Raw genomic sequence first — 18,977 nt, forward strand, 5'->3', positions numbered from 1 at the left:
ATCACCCGGGCTTTAAACATTTGCGTTTTGAAGTAGTTTAGCTAGAATTATTCTCCGTATGGGGAAATGATTGAAACGTTCAGAAAACAACTGATACTACAAGTGCTAATGGTTGTGGCATTTGTAACACTGTATTTTACAGGACCCCTTGCCACCTGAGGCAGTTAAAGAGCAAACTTGAAAGACACTGTGTGCTATGCTCTGAGTATCTTCTCATTATGAAGATGAGATGAGGAATGAAGCTGTGAGAGTAGGAACAGGAGAAGGAAAGATACTGGTTAAAATAGTAACATCGCGCTTTCTGGAAATGCCCCTGTTCTGGTGGACCAAGTAGATGTCACAACTGACGAGTAGTCACCGGTTCAGAACTGAAGCACTTGATGCAATACTACAGATACACTTCCTGCTTTCCTTGGAGGCTGTGAAAGCTCCTCAGTAGCACCAGCTGTTGGTTTGAATAGTACTAACACCATGAGCTATTAGAGTATCTTTCCTTCCCAGGATTGTCTGCACTTTTTTTTCCTTAAAGAATTGCCCTATGACTTTAGTCTTGATTATTAGTTAATATGCAGCACCTATGGGGCCTTAGAGATGAATCACTGTGTTTGAGTAGCTGCAATACAGACCTGGAGCACAGAGGCTCTCCCCATAAGCTCTCCATTAAGATGTATTTGGGTTTTTGTTGGAATATATTCTAAGCAAAGATTATTCTGGCTGTGAAACCTCTCCTAGGCAGAGCAGTTGCTTCCAACCTCTTTTGTAAGTGTTTTTTTATTTGCATAGCCTTTTGCTTTCTTTTTCAACTGTAAGGTATCTTTAGTAGGCTTCTGGACACAGTATTGCAATGGGCATTGTCAGTGTGTGAAGTCTGTATTTCACCAAGGATGGATTGCATGATTGGGGGTTTAGATAGTGTAAAGATCCTTCTGCGACAAACACACACTTCCCATCCCAGTGATGCAGAATTTTAAGCCAGTGTGTATGCATTTTCAGGATCTCAGTCTAGCACTAGGAAGCAAAGTCGTTGTTCACCTGGTGGCTGCACTTTGCTCCCTACACAAGTTTTAAGTGGAACAACCTGGAAAATGTTTGACATATTTCACTGTGGGGGAAAAAAGCACGAGGTGTGCTGATTTTTGAGACCAGTGTCCTGTAGAAGTGTGCTCATGTCTGCACCACAACATGTTATCTCTGCATGTGTCCTGTGTCTCTGACCCCGTAAATATTTATTCAGCACAAATAGTTGGAAGCTGAGGTCCTGTACAGGGAAGAGTAATCACTACAAAGTGGAAGATCAAGTGGCAAAAATCCTCTACCTGATGTCAAGGAAGAGGTAGTGTTTATCACTTTTTAGCAACGTTAGTGAGAGGCAAATGCTAGTATTAAAGTTGTCAGTGGAAAGGGAAGAGCACATAAACATTTTTTTTTCTACTGGTGGGTATTAATTGCCTTAAAGAAACCTGCACAGCTTTTTCCCAAGCTAGAGAGCATTATCACTGAACTACCTAAAAAGTTTTGGTACTGGGTCTCTGCTTTGTCTCATCTCTCTTACGGCTCTCATTGCGCAGTTCATCCTGTGCACTAACAGAAAGCATCCTGGAGAGGAGATAGGAGCTCTGGAGCATGCCAATTCCATTGCATCCACACAATCCACACAATAGTAATCTGCCCATTGAACATGTTTCTCCAACAGGAAAATGTAACTTGGAATACTTGTAACTTTAAAGCCATCAAACCAGTCAACAGAATCATAGAACAGTTCAGGGGAGAAGGGACCTCAAGAGATCTGTAGTCCAACCCCCTGCTCAAAGCAGGGGCTGCTCTGAGGGTCAGACCAGGTTGCGCAGGGCTTTGTCTTCAAGAGCAAACTTGCTCTTGAAAACCTCTGAGGATGGAGACTGCACAGCCTGTCTGGGCAACCTGCTCCAATGCTGGACTCTCCTGGTCACAAAAGAAGTTTTTCCTTCTACCCAGTCGGGACCTCTCTTGTTTCGATTTATGCCTGTCGTCTCTCAGACTCCCACCACCCTCCACTGTGAAAAGCCTGGCTCTCCATAGAAAATCTCCCTACCTCTGAGCTGTTTCTTCATGGAAAGGGTAACTTCCCCCTCACCCCATCTTCCCTGTCTGTCTTTTGTGAAGAGGTTGTGTCCATCCATCGCAGTTATTCAAGCTTTCCACCTCTGTGACCGCATGCGGAGCTCTGGTTCTTCCTTTTTCCTTCATATCTTCCCAATTTCAAAAGGTCTAAAACTTTTGGCTTTCTATCTATCTACATCTCTTTTTTTTGGCTATAAAGTCTAAATTCGGATTCTGAATGTCTCTTGTGTTTGGGTATATTTAAGTGTTATCTGGTTTTGGCTTGTTGCAATTGTAATGGCTGTTCACACAAACTGTCTCTCTCAGCCCCCAAGGGGAAGAAATCTTAGTTTTTAATTTTAGCTTCTTCAGCTACCTGCTGACAGAGTTTGATTTCCACCTACCACCTCCTCTCCCTCTCCCAAGCCCTCTGTCAAAGCTAGAAAAACTGAGATCCAAAATCAGTCTTGGGTAGCTCTTTGGCAACAACTCTGTTGTCTTTAAATGGGAATCAAATGTGTATTATTTACTTGGAGTAACCAGTGAGAAGACAGCCTGAGCCCTGTTCATAACCACCCTTCATTCCAGGCTTGTAGTGGAATCAACACTGTCTAATGGGCTGGACTCCAAAGCCATTTAACCTAGGTATAAGCCTGTAAAATATGTTTCTCTTATGTATATTTAAAATGTTTATATCAGGCAATATGAATTTGTAGAAATAAAGGAAGCCAAGTGGTAGGAGTTCAGCTATAGACTAACAGGTGTCTGTTTCTTTTCTGAAACAGGAGCACTGTTTCACAGGGAGCAGAGCACTAAAAGGTCACGAGAAATCCTAGCTCAGCCACTGACCTGCTAGGTGGTCTTGAGCAAGTCGTTGCTCTCGTTGCCTCTACTTCCTCATCTGTAAAAGCAGATGGTCACGTCAGCTCTGTTGTTAAAGTGCTTGTCACTGGAGAATGTTCTTAATACAATGTAATTAACTAATATAATTGACACGTGATATTACTGATTGGGCATATCGGACCTAGACATGCAAGAGCACTGATGGCATTGCCTTCTCTGATTCAGGCATCATGTTTCGCAAGAAGAAGAAGAAACGCCCGGAGATCTCGGCTCCGCAGAACTTTGAGCACCGTGTCCACACTTCATTTGACCCAAAGGAGGGCAAATTTGTGGGCCTGCCGCCTCAATGGCAGAATATTCTAGACACGCTGAGGCGCCCCAAGCCCGTGGTAGACCCTTCAAGGATCACGAGGATGCAACTCCAGCCTATGAAGGTAAGAGAGGAAGACTATTCTTTCCTGTCCCCTAGGCTTTCCCGTTCCTTGGGGAAGCCCAAGTTGAGGCAATGTTTTCATTGCCCCATATATATTTAAATGGGGCTAAGGGTGGGAACTGTAAAGGATGCAGTGGATAGCAGGGTCTTGGGCATTGATAACACTGTCTTTTTTGAGGCGATAGTAACTTCATCAGAAATAAGGACAGTAGTATCCTCAACTGCAGTAGTGTCACTGTTCAAATAACCAGCTGGCTGCTGGTCACTATAACAAGGACGTGTGAAAGCTCCCGTGGTAGCTGACAGCGCCTAGGATGTGTTCAGCTGTTGTGCAGGGAAGCAAAGAGGAGAATTTGTGGAGAGACCTGTTTTAGCAAGTTTGTCATTCTTGTGGGTGAGCAAATTTGGCTGGTAATTAAGTTGACAGGGAAGCCTGAGTGGCAGAGAGCGGGGTAGTGCTAGCTTACTGTTCATGGATGGCTAAGTGCATGAGCGACAACAGGGAGCAGGACTGAACGAGGGTTGAGGCTAAAAGGGTTTATAAGGCAGCAGTTTAACAGAAAGTGGGATATAGTAAACAGGAGAATGTCCTTAAAGCAAGGAGAAACAAGTTACTGATCTTTGTAGATAGGTGAATTTAGATGGCTGTCTTGCTTGGAGGGCTGTTGATAATGGCCTCTGGAGACTGTGTGTTCGTAAGTGACTGCAGGGACCTGCTGTGTGAAAAGAGGCAGATTCATGACGACCTCTTGGAAAAGGAAGTGAAAGATGGTGACAGAATTATTGTGTTTAAAGTCTGGCTAGCTTGTGGGAAGTTTTTGTTCCCAGTTAAAAAAACCCTACAGGGGCCTAAAAACTGAAAGGTAAGTTGTAAAATAGAGATGTTACTACTTGGATTTTAGGAGCGACATAAAAGAAAATAGTTGTCTATCTGATGAATATATTTAGCTTTTTGCGTACAGATGCTTAATATGGGGACTAAATGGGACTACATTTTAGTATAATGCAAGTATTAATGCAAAATCAAACCTGTAATTTAAATGGCACATCAGGATCTTTAAGCAGAATGCTGATTTAGAAAGGAAGAACTTGCTCAGGAAGAACAGGTAAAAGAAAAAGGGAGGAGGTATTGCCTTCTGTTTTATGGTGTCCTGAATGTGCTTTGAGGTTCAAAACATAGTAGGAGGTAGGACCACAATCCAGAGAAGAGATAAAATGTGTAATAAGAGACCAACTTGGTTAGATCAGGAGCTCTCGAATGAGCTTAAACTGCAGGAGGATTGCTCAGAAGGGTGGAAACTAGGTCAAGTTATAAAGGGCAAATAGAAAAGAAATTTATGTAGGAACAAAACTGGAAGGCCAAGGCACAAAAAGAGATGTTATTCTCAAAGAACATAAAGGGCACTAAGGAGACATCATAAGTACACTGAGGAGGAGGAGGAGGATGAAGGGAAGAATTTGTTCACTGCTCATTGTGGAAGAAAGTTAATAACAGATGACACAGAATTCTTAAATGCTTAATGGTTTTTCTTCACTCTTTATTGAAAAGGTTAACTGTGATCAGTGGGCTAACACAATTAACAGGAGCATGAAGGGATAAGAACGCAGGCTAGAATAAGAAAAGAACATGAACAGAAATGAGACCTCTTAGATAAGTTACATATTTTCAAGTCAGCTGGGCCTAATGAAATTCAAGGAACTGCAGATCAGTCAGAATAATTTCAATTCCCAGAAAAAGACTGGAACAAATAAGCAAGTAATCTATTTGCAACCACTTCCTAGGAGATAGCAGGGTAATAGCTAGCAGCCAGCATGGATTTATCAAGAACAAATCATGTCAAGCAACCCAATTTCTGTCAATCACAGGGTATTGGGCTTTGGGTCAGGGAGAAATGATAGCTCTCTCCTATATCTTGACTTCAGTTAGGCTCTTGACACTGCACCTATGGCATTCCCAGAGCAAACTGAGCAAGTTTTCTCAAGTATTAGGAAAAGAATACTCAAAAGAATAGAGTAAGGCATCACTGTCAAAATAGAAATGTGCATGAAGAGGCTTACTGGAATTTGTCCTGAGCCGTAGTACTGGTCAGTACTTTCATCTATGACTTATTAAACCTGTAGATGGTAAAAGCTGAAAGGAGGTGCAAACCTTCAAGAGAACAAGGATAGAATACCCAATAGTCTTTAAAAACTAGAGAAGAATCTTAAACTAATACTGGGGTTTTTTGCCACAGTAAGTCCAAGTGCAAATACTTTCTCAGACTGCATCACGTATTTGATTATTTCTGGTAAACTTCATTTGAACAAATTCCTGTTCAATGATACCAATCAATAGTAAGATTTTTTTTTTTTTTTAAGTGCTAATTGGCCCTATTATGCCAAGCCCTCATACATAGAGTCCTGGATTAAACTAGCACAGTTTTTCCTTTTTTTGACATGTACTGTGTGTAGCTTGTAAAGGGTCGCTTTTCTTTTTAAAATTATGATTTCCAAATTTTGGTCAGTAAGGCATGATCTTTGTAAGAGCACTCCAAATAGATTTGGCTCAAATTTGGATGTTTCTTTATTAATCTGATGCAGTCTTTAAACACAGCTGCAAAGTACAGCTAACTCCCATCTTCTCTGTCCACTGGGGATAGGACTGACTTAATGGACTAGAAGTACAACAGGAGTGACTTGAGCCTAATTTTAGGAAGTTTTTAACTAGGAGGTGAGGTGAGCACTGGAATGGATTTTCTAGATAGGCCATAGCATCTGTTCTTGGAGATTTCTTATTTTGACACAAGTCTTTCTGGAATGACTTTTGTCCATCTCCTTTGAACTAGCTGGCCTCTTGAGATTTCTTCCAACTTTATTTTGAGTTATTCTTTTTGCCAGTTTGTGGAAACATTGAACCATCAGTGAGCATTGGAGGAGGGCCTCTTTCTCTCCCATCTGCCTGTGCAAGTATGAGCAAGGGTGTGGAGGCATCCTGCTGAGTCCTCTGTGACTGCGGGCTGTGCATATTACATCTGTCCCTGCTCAGACTCATTTATGAACTAGTGCTCTTAATTGAGTGCTGATATGTCTGGCATTTCTAACGGATGAATTAGAATGGACGGAAGACTCTTCCCACCCCACTGACAGATTTCAGAGGCTGGATTTCCAACCATTTACTTTTGGTATTTTTTTCCCTACTGAGTTTGGTGCAAAAGTGATGGAAACAGTTTGAAGAGTTAGTGTCCTCAGCGTGGTGTTTACTTGACAGCAGCTGGGACCACGGAGGGAGATGCATGTATGTGGTGAGGGAGGTATGTTACTACAGTAGGACTGAAGAGCAGAATTTCCTGCGGCAGGTGATGTAGGTATGCAATGGTATGAGTCAGATTGTCCTTTCTTCACCTTGTTTGACAAAATCTTCTATTCTGCCTTTCACTCTCAGATGCTGAGCAAACCGGGTGCTCATTTTGTGCGCTGTGGTGGCATTCTGTTGAAATTACTGGAGCCGCTGTTTTGCACCAGCTAAATATTAGGCTCGGTGTAATTAATTCAGCATCTTTAGAAGATCCCTGGAGTTCAGTTAGCAAACAGGAGATTGCCATCACTCCAGGGAAGGATTTTCCTCAGGCAGAGATTCATGAAAGTGTAGGAGTGATCCTATGCTGGGAATTTCTGTGAAGAAATGAAACATTCTGTTTCCCAGCACTAAAAAAACTTCTATAAGCTTTTTGTTCCAGAATAAACAAGGTAGAGCACTACATAATATACTGACAGCTTCAAGTGTCCTGCTTGTATAGTGCTGTTGCTTGTTTGGATGGAAGCCTTGTTCTTCATCATTTGCTTACAAGGCAGTTGTGAGCTGTTGTGACCCTTTGTTCATAATTTTTAATTGTAATAGCTTGGCAGAACAGAGGAGGGATGCAGTGTTGGAACAAGTGTGGTCTTTACTGGTCAGGGTTAAGATGCGTTAGCAAAAACCAGACTAAGGGAGGCTGATTACAACACTATTGAGAGTGCTACAGGGGAGAGATGAACCTTGTATTAGAATAGCAAGGTGATTTTTGCAGATAGAGCTTAGGGCATGCTGTAACTTCTGAGAACTAATACTCTTAGGAGCTTGTTGAGCCTACGTTAGTGATGTAGTGTAGCACAATTTCAGCACAAGAGAGTCAGGAGTGCTAAAAACATCCCAGTTTTGCTATAAAGTTGTAATTAAGAATGTGAGCGCAGCAGCAGAATTCACTGTTCTGGCTGAAAGCACTGCTGCCTCTGACAGAAGGATGTAACCCAATGATCCCATTTGGTTTTTTTTCCCTTCAGTAAAGGACAATAAAAAAAACACAGAAAGAAACATTTCTCTTTTTTCCTAAATTCCCTGAATAATCTTTGGCTAGACAGACAAAATCTAACCTTTGTCAAGATAAACTGAGCCTCAATTTTTACAACTCTAACTTTTTCACCCCCTTCCCTATGTTTCCCAGACCGTGGTGAGAGGCAGCACTGTGGAAGTGGAAGGCTATATCTCCGGGATACTCAATGACATCCAGAAGCTTTCTGCCATCAGTTCGAACACTCTAAGGGGAAGGAGCCCCACCAGCAGGAGGAGAGCTCAGTCCCTGGGGCTCCTGGGGGAAGACAGACCCCCAGACATGTATCTTCAGAGTCCTGAAGCAGACTGGGCAGACAAATATGGAAACTACCTCAATTGCAATGGTGGGACCAAGGTGACCCGGAGGCAGACTATGTGGCCAGATTATAAACCCCGATTGGAAGGACAGTCTCATCCCAATGGTATGGTAACGAAAGCACAGTCCCTCGGGCCTTCAGAGTTCCAGGGCACTGATGGCAGCTGCCTCCAGCGAGCCTCTGGTTTGCAGCATATGCCAACTCTACCAGGGGAGAGCGAGAAGATGGGAAAAAAGAGCTCAGAAGAGTGCTGGCCTCAGCCTTGTCTCGTAGGACAAGCAAACTCCAGGCCCTTAGGGGAGGGCAGCCCTAGCTCCAAATCAAGGGAGAACAGCTTGAAGAGGAGGCTGTTACGCAGTGTGTTCCCCTCATCTGGCAGCTCAAACAAGTCAGGCCCTTCCCTGCAGATAAAGGTATCGTTATTCAATATTTTTGAGCGAGTGCAATGTTGACTTTACAGTTCCAGAGGTTACTCACACAGCTGAACAAATTTAATTGCTAACATCATGCAACCATCTGTTACTATTATGATTAGTGCTGGAATCAAAATAGTCCTGGACAGGGGAAACGTGTAGTCTGCCTAAGCTTCACAGAACACACTGCTAGGCATAGCTCAAAATGGCAGCCAGATCTACATGAGAAAGGCTTGTTAGCGGAGCTGTGCTTGCAGGAGTGTAGGCTGGGAAGGAGGTAGGGGACTTACTCATTTTTGCCCTTCTGTAGTAGTAAAGGCATAACTTAAATGCCGTTATACTAGCATAAATGTGCTTTTGCCATTTGGGAAATTGCCGTAATTTACATTAGTAATATATTCTTTTGCCTGTGCAAAATAGAACTACCTCAGGAGAGCTTTTTGGTTATAGCTGTATCTGCCAACCTGCCTACAATAGGAACGTTTCCATCAGCACCCACAGTACTGTCAAACAGGAAATCTGACTGTTGGTTTCTGGTAAGGATGGGACAGCTCATAGCTACATCTCCCCCAGGAAAGCTGTCCTGAATGAATGACTCACTTCTTGTTAAACTGGGAGAAAAACTCTGGTTCCTGTTACTGGATAGGAAATGTAGTCCTTCAGGCCGCTCTTCTAATTCATCCCAGGCTAACCCAGCACTTGTCCTTGCGCAGCTGCTCGGTGGTTTCGAAGGCGGCGCTGGGCTGGTGCAAGGCCAGGCTAATTTCTGGCAGGCGTGGAGTCCTTGAACTCGGAGGAAGGTGACGGGAACCACTGGCCCGACAAAACTGACAGTTCTGAAGTGTGTTGCAGGGTGGGTGGCTTGTTGGAGTTTGCATAAGGATCAGGCCCAAGGCGTTCAGACGCAGCCTTCTCCCTCTAGATTCCCTTTCTGAGGGAGTGGGATTTTAAAGGAATGCACAAACTGCACTTACTGCTGTCTCTGACTTCGGGCTGGTCTATGCTGGCGGGACGCCTGTCCCTAAGCGCTTAGGAGAACTGAGCACTTCTTTCTTCTCTAGCAAGAGTGTCTTTGCCGTGCCGCAGCACTTTCAGAAGGAGGAGCAGAGGTTACCAGTCAAATGGCGTGTGCGTATGGGTGTGCTTGGGAGCTGCTTGTGACAGGAGGGGAGTAGGAAAGACCTTGAGGTTATCCAGTCTATCTCCCTGCTCCAGTGAAGGATCTGCGCCATCGCTGGCAACTGTTTATCTAAGCTGTTCCTAACAGCCTCCAATGATTAAAACCTTCGTCTGCCTCCCAAATGGAGATGATGATGTGTAATTGTGATGTGTAAGAAATGCATAATTGTAGATGAAATGGAAAGGGGATATAACTGGCGGAAAATGGGGAGGTGGGTGCCTTGACAAGCTGCCTGTAGTCACCATGGGAAGGTCCAGTGCTCTTTCCTTTCAATCTAATGTGGCGGGGAAGGAGTGGGAGAACCAGTGACATCTCAAAATGTCCAGAGACTGAAAATGTGTATATAGGGGCTGTCAAATTACAGGAGCAGGAAATAATACTTACGTGTGGTTAGACAAACATGTGTGAGCTTGCATGCATGTTGTGTGCCCTTTTGCATGCTCTAGGTTATAGAAAACCTTTTTTTTTTTTTCCCCTCTCTCCTGAGACAAAACAAGAGTTGGGAAATAAATACTTCTCTGCCATGAGCATGTCTCTGCAGGACTGCAGGGGTGGAGCTGGTGAATGAGGAGGAAGTAACTTCTGACAGGCAGCCTGTGTTTGCGCACTCCTGCACCCCGATGCCAGGAGCTACAAATCATGCTTTCAGGCCCTATGTGTGTGTGAAAATGAGCTCTGTGTGTGTTGGGCTTATGCAGATTTTACTGTTGACAAAAATCCTTGGTTCAAAACCAAAGTGCATAGAATTAAATCCTATACAATTATTTTCTGTCTGAGACAGAGAAAATGAGTTCTCTTTTAAAAATTTCTCTATTGGCAGTTTTCGGTTCCCATACCCATATTATTAACTTTATTAATAATCTGTCTGAATTGTGAGAGAGAAGCAGCTTGTTGCTTTGAAGTTTTTATTTTGCCCTATAATATAAATGATTGGCTTGCTCTTTCTGAAGTTGCTTCTTCGTCAGATCCACTATTATTTTACATATAACTAAGTACATAATGAATTTTATACCTAACCTGCTGGATGTTGTTGAATTTTAATTAGTCAACATTTCCAGGGTGAGTATTAGCACTTCAAGATCTTTCCTTCTTGGGAGACCCATGCGTAGTGCTAGCATGGGAATGCGTATCCCGAAGCCACATTGCCGCAGGCTGTGATCTTACTAGATCTCATAAACTAAACAGGGTTGGGCCTGCTTGGTGCTTGAGTGGGAGGTCTCCGAAAGCCTTGAGTGCTTCGGGAAAAAGCACTGCTAATCCAAATTCATTGTAGGTCACTTTTGAGCCAGTAAGATGGCAAGCGGCAGGTGGCTTTGTGTAGCCAAAGTGTCACGCTGGCCTCCCACAGCCGTCCTGGTTCACGGTGCTTTTCCCAAAACAGGTTGCTAATTCTGTGTCTGATCGACAGGAATGCTCTGCAGGTACCAGTGGAGAGTGCAGAGAGAGTTTTCAGTAGGCAGAGCGTAATTACCCAAAGGGAATTAGGCCAAGACATCAAAGTGATTTACAGCTTTGGCATGAATCCTCTTTCCTTTTATATATAGGAAGATCAGAGGCACAGAGGGATAAAGGATTTTAAAATTCACTGCAACACAGGTTGCCCCTGAGTTTTGGTTGCAAGGTTGGAATGCTTTTTAGCAGCTGTTTTTTTCCTGTGGGTTTTGTTTTTTGGTGGTGTTTTGTTTTTTTTTTTTTTTAAAGCATGTGCTTTAAAAGGTCCTTAAAGTGTAGTACCCATCCTGTAACTGATTCTTGAAAATCTGCATCCATGGGGCTTCCCCTAGTCATGCAGCACATGTTGGGCAGACCCAGAGATAAGAACCTGGCGCTCTTGACTCCAGTCTGCTACAAAATGTACTAGGCCAGAGTGGCATAACACGCAACTGATTCCTGACACTTCTTTCTTCTCATTAATCTAACCATCACTTTTTCTTTCTTCCCTGTTCATATTTGTTCTTCTCTAAGCCTAATGCTTTCTTCAGGCCCCAGCAGTGGGGTTCACCACGCAGCCCTGCAGCCAAAGCCCAGTCTCTTCCACCAGATCAGCCTGCATCCGACTTCCCCAGAATGATCTCAGAAGCTGGGACCCCCCAGAAATCACCAACAGCAGAGAAGGCAGTTGCGCTGCCACAAGGCAGGCCATCACCCGCAGGGTCTCCCAGGAACCGGCAGACTCAGACTAGTTCCAGCAACCTTCACCTTCCCCAGGACTCTTCTGTGAAAGGGCAGCTGGCCAGTGAGGACCCGGTGGTTGTGACTCATGAGCAGTTCAAAGCTGCCCTTAGGATGGTGGTAGACCCGGGGGATCCCCGGACGTTGCTGGAGAATTATGTAAAGATTGGTGAAGGGTCCACAGGTATCGTCTGTATTGCTCGAGAGAAGCACTCGGGGCGGCAGGTGGCAGTGAAAATGATGGATCTGAGAAAGCAGCAGCGCCGCGAGCTCCTTTTTAATGAGGTGAGTATAGTGACGAGAGGTGGGGTTCTGCTGTGCACCATAAAGCCGTGGTAACAGTCGGTGTGGTAAAAAGAAGGGAAGAGCAGGAGACGTCTTCCTTTTAATAGAATTATACTAGTACCAAGAAGAAGAATGACTGGGGGGATGGAGGCTACTGCGTTGTACTCATAGGGTTGTGCATGCTTGCTTTGCTCGATGAGATTAAGTGTTGTTAGTGATTTTGATTTTAGTGATTTTTGTTAGGAGACAATTGTTGTTAGTCAATTGTCCACTGTGTTTTTACAGGTGGTGATAATGAGGGACTATCAACATGTCAATGTAGTGGAGATGTACAAGAGCTACCTAGTGGGAGAGGAGCTCTGGGTGCTGATGGAGTTCCTGCAGGGAGGAGCCCTCACAGACATTGTGTCTCAGATCAGGTACGAAGCAAAATCTGAAACATCAACGCTTGTGTTCCCACCCGACAGGCAAGAGCAGCAGAGTGGAGATTTCTGGGAAGAATAGTTTCCCTCAGAGATCTTGTGATTGCAGTGCCCTGAAACTATTACAATTTATAACAGTCATCCATTTGAACTATGCGATAATACTTCTGATAATACTTCTAATAATGTAGAAGGGACCTCATTTACAGTACTGATCCTTTTAGATACCCACTATTCATCTACTTGATGACCTTCCCTGTAAAACACAGTACTCGTGAAAAGTATTGTTTACTATATCTGTTGTATTCTGGCCTGGAAGCTCATTGAATAAGTATTAAAGAGCATGCAGAAATAGTTTTCAGTGGTACAACCTTAGTGAGGTTGAATTTGTGGCTAACTCCTCTGGAGAAGTGCAGCAGAGCCTTGAGATCTGGACTCCTTCCCAAATTTCGTTGCCTAAAGATAGCAACTACTGGACACTCTCCTAAATTTGTTTTCTTATCCACACCACTTCATATTAATTAATGACCAAAGCATTCCTGTAGGGCAAAGAAGTTGTTCTCAAATGGCCTCTAGAGTCCCACTCACAAGGTGTTCTGCAGTTGCAGTTATGATGATTGTGTCTTACCCATGACCCTGGAGCACCCTCCTCCTGCTTCCGAGCAGTCCTGCGAGGCTGTGAGCTGGTGCCGGGAACGCCAATGAAAAGGCTGACCAAGAAAGTCTGTAGGATGAGCTTTCCTTTTTTGAAGATTCAGAATCTTAATTGGATTACAATTAGGTAGTATTGCTAACACTAATTGTATTTACTTTTTTTAATCATAGTATGCCTTTAATTCACTTACATGCTTTGACTAGCCTTTACTGATCCTGTGGTGGATTTAAGGCATATATCTTGCTCTGTTGGATTCTCTGTTTTGGATTTGCATCTGTGATGTGTTTGGGAGGCATAAAAAAGCATGTTGTCCTTTGTAGCCTCTACAGCCCCACCTGTAAGGAGTGTCTTGGAGACACTTCGATGGCCAGGCCCTCCAGCATTGAGTTCAGAGGCACATCTCAGGGTCTGAGAACCAAGGTTTCACTGTAAGTCATGTGCCTGCTCCTGGACAGGAAAAAGTCCTGAAGAGTGCTGAGTTACGGCCTTGCAGAGCCAATTGAAACTCTTGTAGCTCTTAGTGGGTATTAGAAGCAATAGAACTACAGATAAAAAAAAAAATATTCTGAAGAGGTTTATGGAGGGTCTGTGTAGTTTATATCCACCAGTGAGACTGAATTCCATTGTGGGACCTCAGCCTAGATTTGAGTTATTTTACAAAGCCTTCCTTTGAACCTTTTAATGAATGCTTGTTTTTCCACACAGTGGAAACAGGATCTGTTATAACCATAACATTTATCAAAAGTAAGCTGCAAGCCTTTATCAGTTTTTCACAGGGAGGAAAATACCCTCATTCCACTCATTAAACGTTTGCTGAAGGTGATAACTGATTTGCATCTCCGGGAGTGAGCTAATCCTCTAGTAATCTGTTTTACACTATGCAGTCACTTGACTGAAACCAAATTCCGTATGTGACAAGCTGAAAATATACCTCTTGAGCTCAGAAGTGTATCAGCTTTTCTTATAGCTCAAGCAGTATGAAATGAAAAGCACTGTTTCTAAATAGGTTAGGTTCTGTATTGGAGAAGTCCTTCTCCCGTTAGCGGTTCAATCATAATGGCGAAAGCAGCCCTCTGCCATCCTTCAGATATATTTGCCACCAGCATGGCACAGTGCAGCCACAACATGTGGTGTCCTGGTCAGATGGTCAGTTTGGTGAGTGAGATATGGAATACCAAACAAGCAATGGAAGTATAAATTTCGCAGCTGATGGTGCAACCTCCTTCATGAATGTGTAGAAATTGCTCTTATGTATTTATAAGGTAGTGGTGTGCTCTGCACAGTTCTGCCTTCTGAGTGCTCTCTTCTTCTCAGTCTCACTTGCAGACCTGGATTTGAGGAGTATCATTTCTATGTCCTCGACTGAGAGTTGTTTGAAACAACTGCTAGAGACAGGCTGAGAATCAAAAGTACTCAAATTGGGTACTTCAGCTATTCTTTGAAATACTTGAGAACGCTGTCACTGTCCCCAGTTACAAGAGATAATTTTCATTTCTACCATTTTCACTTACACTTGATCATGAAGGTTCTTGTGTTGGTATTCCAAACAGCAAGAGCTTCTAAAGATAAGGTTCTATGATTCTTGGTGCTTATACAGAGAAGCTGCTAAAATTCAGGAGTGTCTTCCCTGCTTGTAACCTGTGCTACCTTTGGTTAGGTGTAAGAGCATCCAAAGTGTCCAGCTGCATGAAACCTGTAAAGGATCCCTGTATTCTCTATTGAATTACGTGTTTAGATGCTTTCTGGCTAAAGTTGCACGTTATGCCTTGTGAACAATAGCTTTACTATATTTGCTTAAAAAAAAGCTGTCTCAACAGTTACTGTGGCACCTTGGCATGAAGAAGCAGTCTTGCCTATCAGAATTGCTTGAAACAGCATCTTGCAGAATGAATTTAGATGAAGATTTAAAATGCAATTTCTCTGTATTAGACTTATGAACACTTAAAATTGCTAACCCTCAAGAAAAAAATGTTTTCAACAGCAAAAGACAGTCATAGAAGAACAGTAAAAGTGAGATAGTAATGGTCATGGGGAACCAAAATGTGTAGCTGCAATTCAACTTCAAAATTGCACTGTGCCTTTAAAGAGGACCTGTGAATGAGTACTATCCACTGCCCAGTACAATGCAGTTAAACTCCTGTGTCTTTAATTTCAGGCTAAATGAAGAGCAGATTGCAACAGTGTGTGAATCAGTGCTGCAGGCTCTGTCATACCTTCACTCTCAGGGGGTCATTCACCGAGACATTAAGAGCGACTCCATTCTTTTGACGCTGGATGGAAGGGTGTGTTTCCTCAGCCAAATTGTTTCCTGCCTTCTGGTGCTGTAGCCTTAAGTTTGTCTCCTTATTTCCTTTCTGTTCACAATCTCTTGTTTGTACCTTGTCCTCTTGCTCCCTTTGTCTTCCTTGTCTTTGGTGTTTCCCTCCATGTTGTTTAAAAATTATTTTTAAGGTTGGTTGCTTTTCTCTTTGTACAGGTCAAACTCTCAGATTTTGGCTTCTGTGCTCAGATCAGTAAAGATGTACCTAAAAGAAAGTCCCTAGTAGGTACTCCCTACTGGATGGCTCCAGAAGTTATCGCAAGGATACCATACACTACCGAGGTAAGGGACCACCTCCCTAATATCAGGAGAGGTAGTAAGTAATGTTCTGAAGTGTCACAAGAAAATAACTCTTGGCTTTTCTAGGAGGAGCCTCTAGAGTCTATTTAAAATACAAATACAACTATGATTACAGATTTGATTGTGATGATATCAATATTTCCTAAACCAGTAGAAAAACAGGTTGTTCTGCTTCCGGGAACAAGGTGTAAACTTACTCTATTCTTATACCTGAAGCTTGGCATAGGCTTGTATCTGCAGTGGTGTGGACAGATGTTAGCAAGGAGCAGCTTGTGACATGATATGGATCTGTGCCATAAGGGGAGGGAAGGAGAGGAGCACAGATGGGAGCTCTGAAGTTATGTGCAGGTGGCAGCAGGCTGATGAGTTTTGTTTGCTTGTGCTGCACCTGGTTGGTTGGTAGTTACTTGCAGACCTTTGCATGTTGCAACACCAGCGTGGCTCAGTCCTAGGTGGAAAGCTGTCTTTGTTAAACCACGGTAAGGAGTCCAATAGCATCAAGTGGGTTAATGTTTTACTCTCTTGGTAACGTTTGTCATGGGTGGGGTGTTGTAGTCTTTGTGAAAGCAACAAAGCAAGGACCTGTTGCTCTGAACTGTGTGTATTGATGTGACATTGGCTCCCACAGGTGGATATCTGGTCTCTGGGGATCATGGTGATAGAGATGGTGGATGGAGAACCCCCCTATTTTAGTGATTCTCCAGTCCAGGCAATGAAGAGACTCCGTGACAGTCCTCCTCCCAAACTGAAAAACTTCCACAGGGTGAGCATACTGGCAAACACTCATAAACCTGATGATTATCATGGGGAAACATCCGTATCAACCGTTCCCGGTAAAGCTGGCTGTGAAAGTGATCTTGCTAGGACATGTTTCCTGGGGAACTTCTTTGGCCCTGGTACCTCAGTGGATGCAAGCTGCTGCTGACAGCTAGTGGCTAGTATGGGAAATAGCCCTAATGATGTAAGGTCACTTGGGCATAAACCTGATAATGCGAATCAAAGCTGCTTCAGGTCGACCCAACAGTTAATATCTTGCTGATGTCGACAGAGTAGCTCATCTTCTAGGGAAGCAAATAGGAGGATCCTCTTGAGAGCTTCTGGCTTCGCCGTTTTCAGGGCTGCAAAGACTGCATTATGGTCAGAGCAGGAGAGCTCAGTACAGACAGTAGCTCATGGAGACACTGCAGCTGCTTTGAAGATGAAATCAGCTTCATAGTTTCTTATGAAAAAGTTGCAGTGACATAAGAAATACAGTGATTACCTTTTAGTCACCACTTAGAGCTGTCCTCCTTTCATTTCAGTCCAAGCCTCTGAGATCAAATAGCTTCTGCAGCATTCTGAGCTATCCGGCCTTTCCAATTAATCAGAATATCTGCAGCTGCTAAAGCTGAATTATTTAACAGAGTAGACTGCTGAACTAACAGCATACACTCAAACATCAACAGCTGCTCTTTCCTCTTTGCCTTTGCAACACTAATTAAAATTTCAAGGTCACATTCTAGACCCAGTGCTTGTACTCCTTAGGAGTGTAAAGCCAGTTCTGTTTTGGATCGCACACCTTGCTTGGTGAGATGACCCTGCCACGGGCTGTGAAAGCCAGAGCCATTTATAGTCTTGCTCTGCTCCACTTTGTCCTGGGAAGCAAACTGGCTTACAGCAGATCTCTGGATTGCCAGGCCAGTGGCCATCCTCCCATCTCCCTGCTGTCTGAGTGGAGCTCAGCGCCTGCTGTGGATCCAGCCCTCCATTCTGATTACAGTTCATGGCTCGCTGGGGTCAATTACTGTAGCACTGGGTGCAACAGGTTAAACGGACGCCACCTCTGCTGCTTTTCTAAAGCATAACTAGATTTATTGACAGAGTGATAAAGGCTGGATCCTGGCACTCGTACTTAGCTATGTTGTGCCTTCTCCCTCTAGCAGTCACAGTGAAGTCGTTCAATGTGCTCATGAAATAAGCAGTAGCTCAGTGTGAGCAGTACTTCATGATCTACTTCTAAGTTAACCAGAGCTGGGAAAATGCCCCCAGTCTAAAATGGATGTAATTAGCGGCAGTAAAATAAATAAATATATACCAAGTTCATTTTTTATTCAGTTTTAATGATGCAGAGGATTACCACCAGCAAGAGATGCTTTAAATGGTTCTTAGGTCTGGCTACTCAACAGGCTTTTACACATCTTTCAAAGGACCAACCTGCTGAGGTCATTTAGGTTTTTGATACACTGTTCTGCAGTTTCTTCATCTTCTTGTATCAGCAGCATCAGGTTTCCAGACTCTCAAAGCCTATTTGGGAATCCTATTTAACTACTTTTTCCACAATCTGTGGCCAGTAGAAGAATGAATTGATCAACCCTTCACACCCAAAGTGAAGTGCCTCGGGTAACAGGAATTCTGTTGAATTTTTGAGCTGAAATGCAGAAAAGATTGAATAACAAAATGGGAAACAAAATTAATTTAGATGGAAGGATGTGGCAGGCAGTCTTGTCTTAATTTGCTGTGCCCCATTAAAAAGAAAACAACCTGTGTAAATGTGCCTTCTGGTGACAGACAGTTACTACTGTAGCACCAAAAGCATGCTCTCTCATGTTCCGTTTCTGTGCAAAAGCAAGGTTACAAAGTTGAAATGTACAGGATCCTTTTTAACCAAACCTACCTCAGCAACCTGTTGTCGCATGAACTGTTGCCTGGTTTCTTTACGGGGTTGACTTGGTTGGTTGCTTTTTCACAGACCTCCCCAGTTCTGAGAGACTTCTTGGAAAGGATGTTGACACGGGATCCGCTAGAAAGAGCAACGGCACAAGAGCTTCTGGATCACCCATTTTTGCTCCAGACAGGACTTCCAGAGTGCCTGGTTCCCCTTATCCAACAATACAGAAAGCGTACCTCTACCTGCTGACTTTACATAAGGGGAAATGCTAGGAAAAAGTAACGTTTATTTAAAAAAAAAAAAAAATAAAAAAAAAAAAAAAAATCAAGAGACCAGGTAGTTTCGTCCTGTGAATGGTGCTTGGAACTTGTCAGCAATCTTTTTAGAGGATGAATGTGAATACTGTCCTTGCATTCTCAGCCTTTTGTGGCTTCTCTTTTGCTGAAGACAATCAATACATACTAGATCCAAATAAGACCAAGTATGTCTCAAGACTAAAGCAGGTGTTTCATGACTTGTGGATCGCTTCTTCTGAAGAATGGCATTTTAAAGCAGAGTTGAAG

The 18,977-nt window shown here is 43.3% G+C and overlaps 1 protein-coding gene across 2 annotated transcripts; it reads left to right on the forward strand.

Moving 5' to 3' along the window:
- The first annotated feature begins 3,152 nt into the window (after positions 1-3,152).
- On the forward strand, positions 3,153-18,663 carry PAK6 (p21 protein (Cdc42/Rac)-activated kinase 6). 2 transcript variants are annotated; one of them, XM_009584979.1, is made up of 8 exons: positions 3,153-3,356; positions 7,816-8,433; positions 11,579-12,070; positions 12,356-12,489; positions 15,303-15,429; positions 15,624-15,749; positions 16,396-16,530; positions 18,496-18,663. In XM_009584979.1, exons 1-8 carry the CDS (start codon positions 3,153-3,155, stop codon positions 18,661-18,663), a joined length of 2,004 nt encoding a protein of 667 aa, XP_009583274.1. The 2 variants fall into 2 exon arrangements, with proteins under 2 accessions (XP_009583274.1, XP_009583275.1); XM_009584980.1 differs by lacking the exon at positions 16,396-16,530.
- Positions 18,664-18,977: the final 314 nt, after the last annotated feature.

The sequence above is a fragment of the Fulmarus glacialis genome, unplaced genomic scaffold (genome assembly GCF_000690835.1).
Source record: "Fulmarus glacialis isolate BGI_N327 unplaced genomic scaffold, ASM69083v1 scaffold9569, whole genome shotgun sequence".
In the NCBI taxonomy this organism is placed as follows: domain Eukaryota; kingdom Metazoa; phylum Chordata; class Aves; order Procellariiformes; family Procellariidae; genus Fulmarus; species Fulmarus glacialis.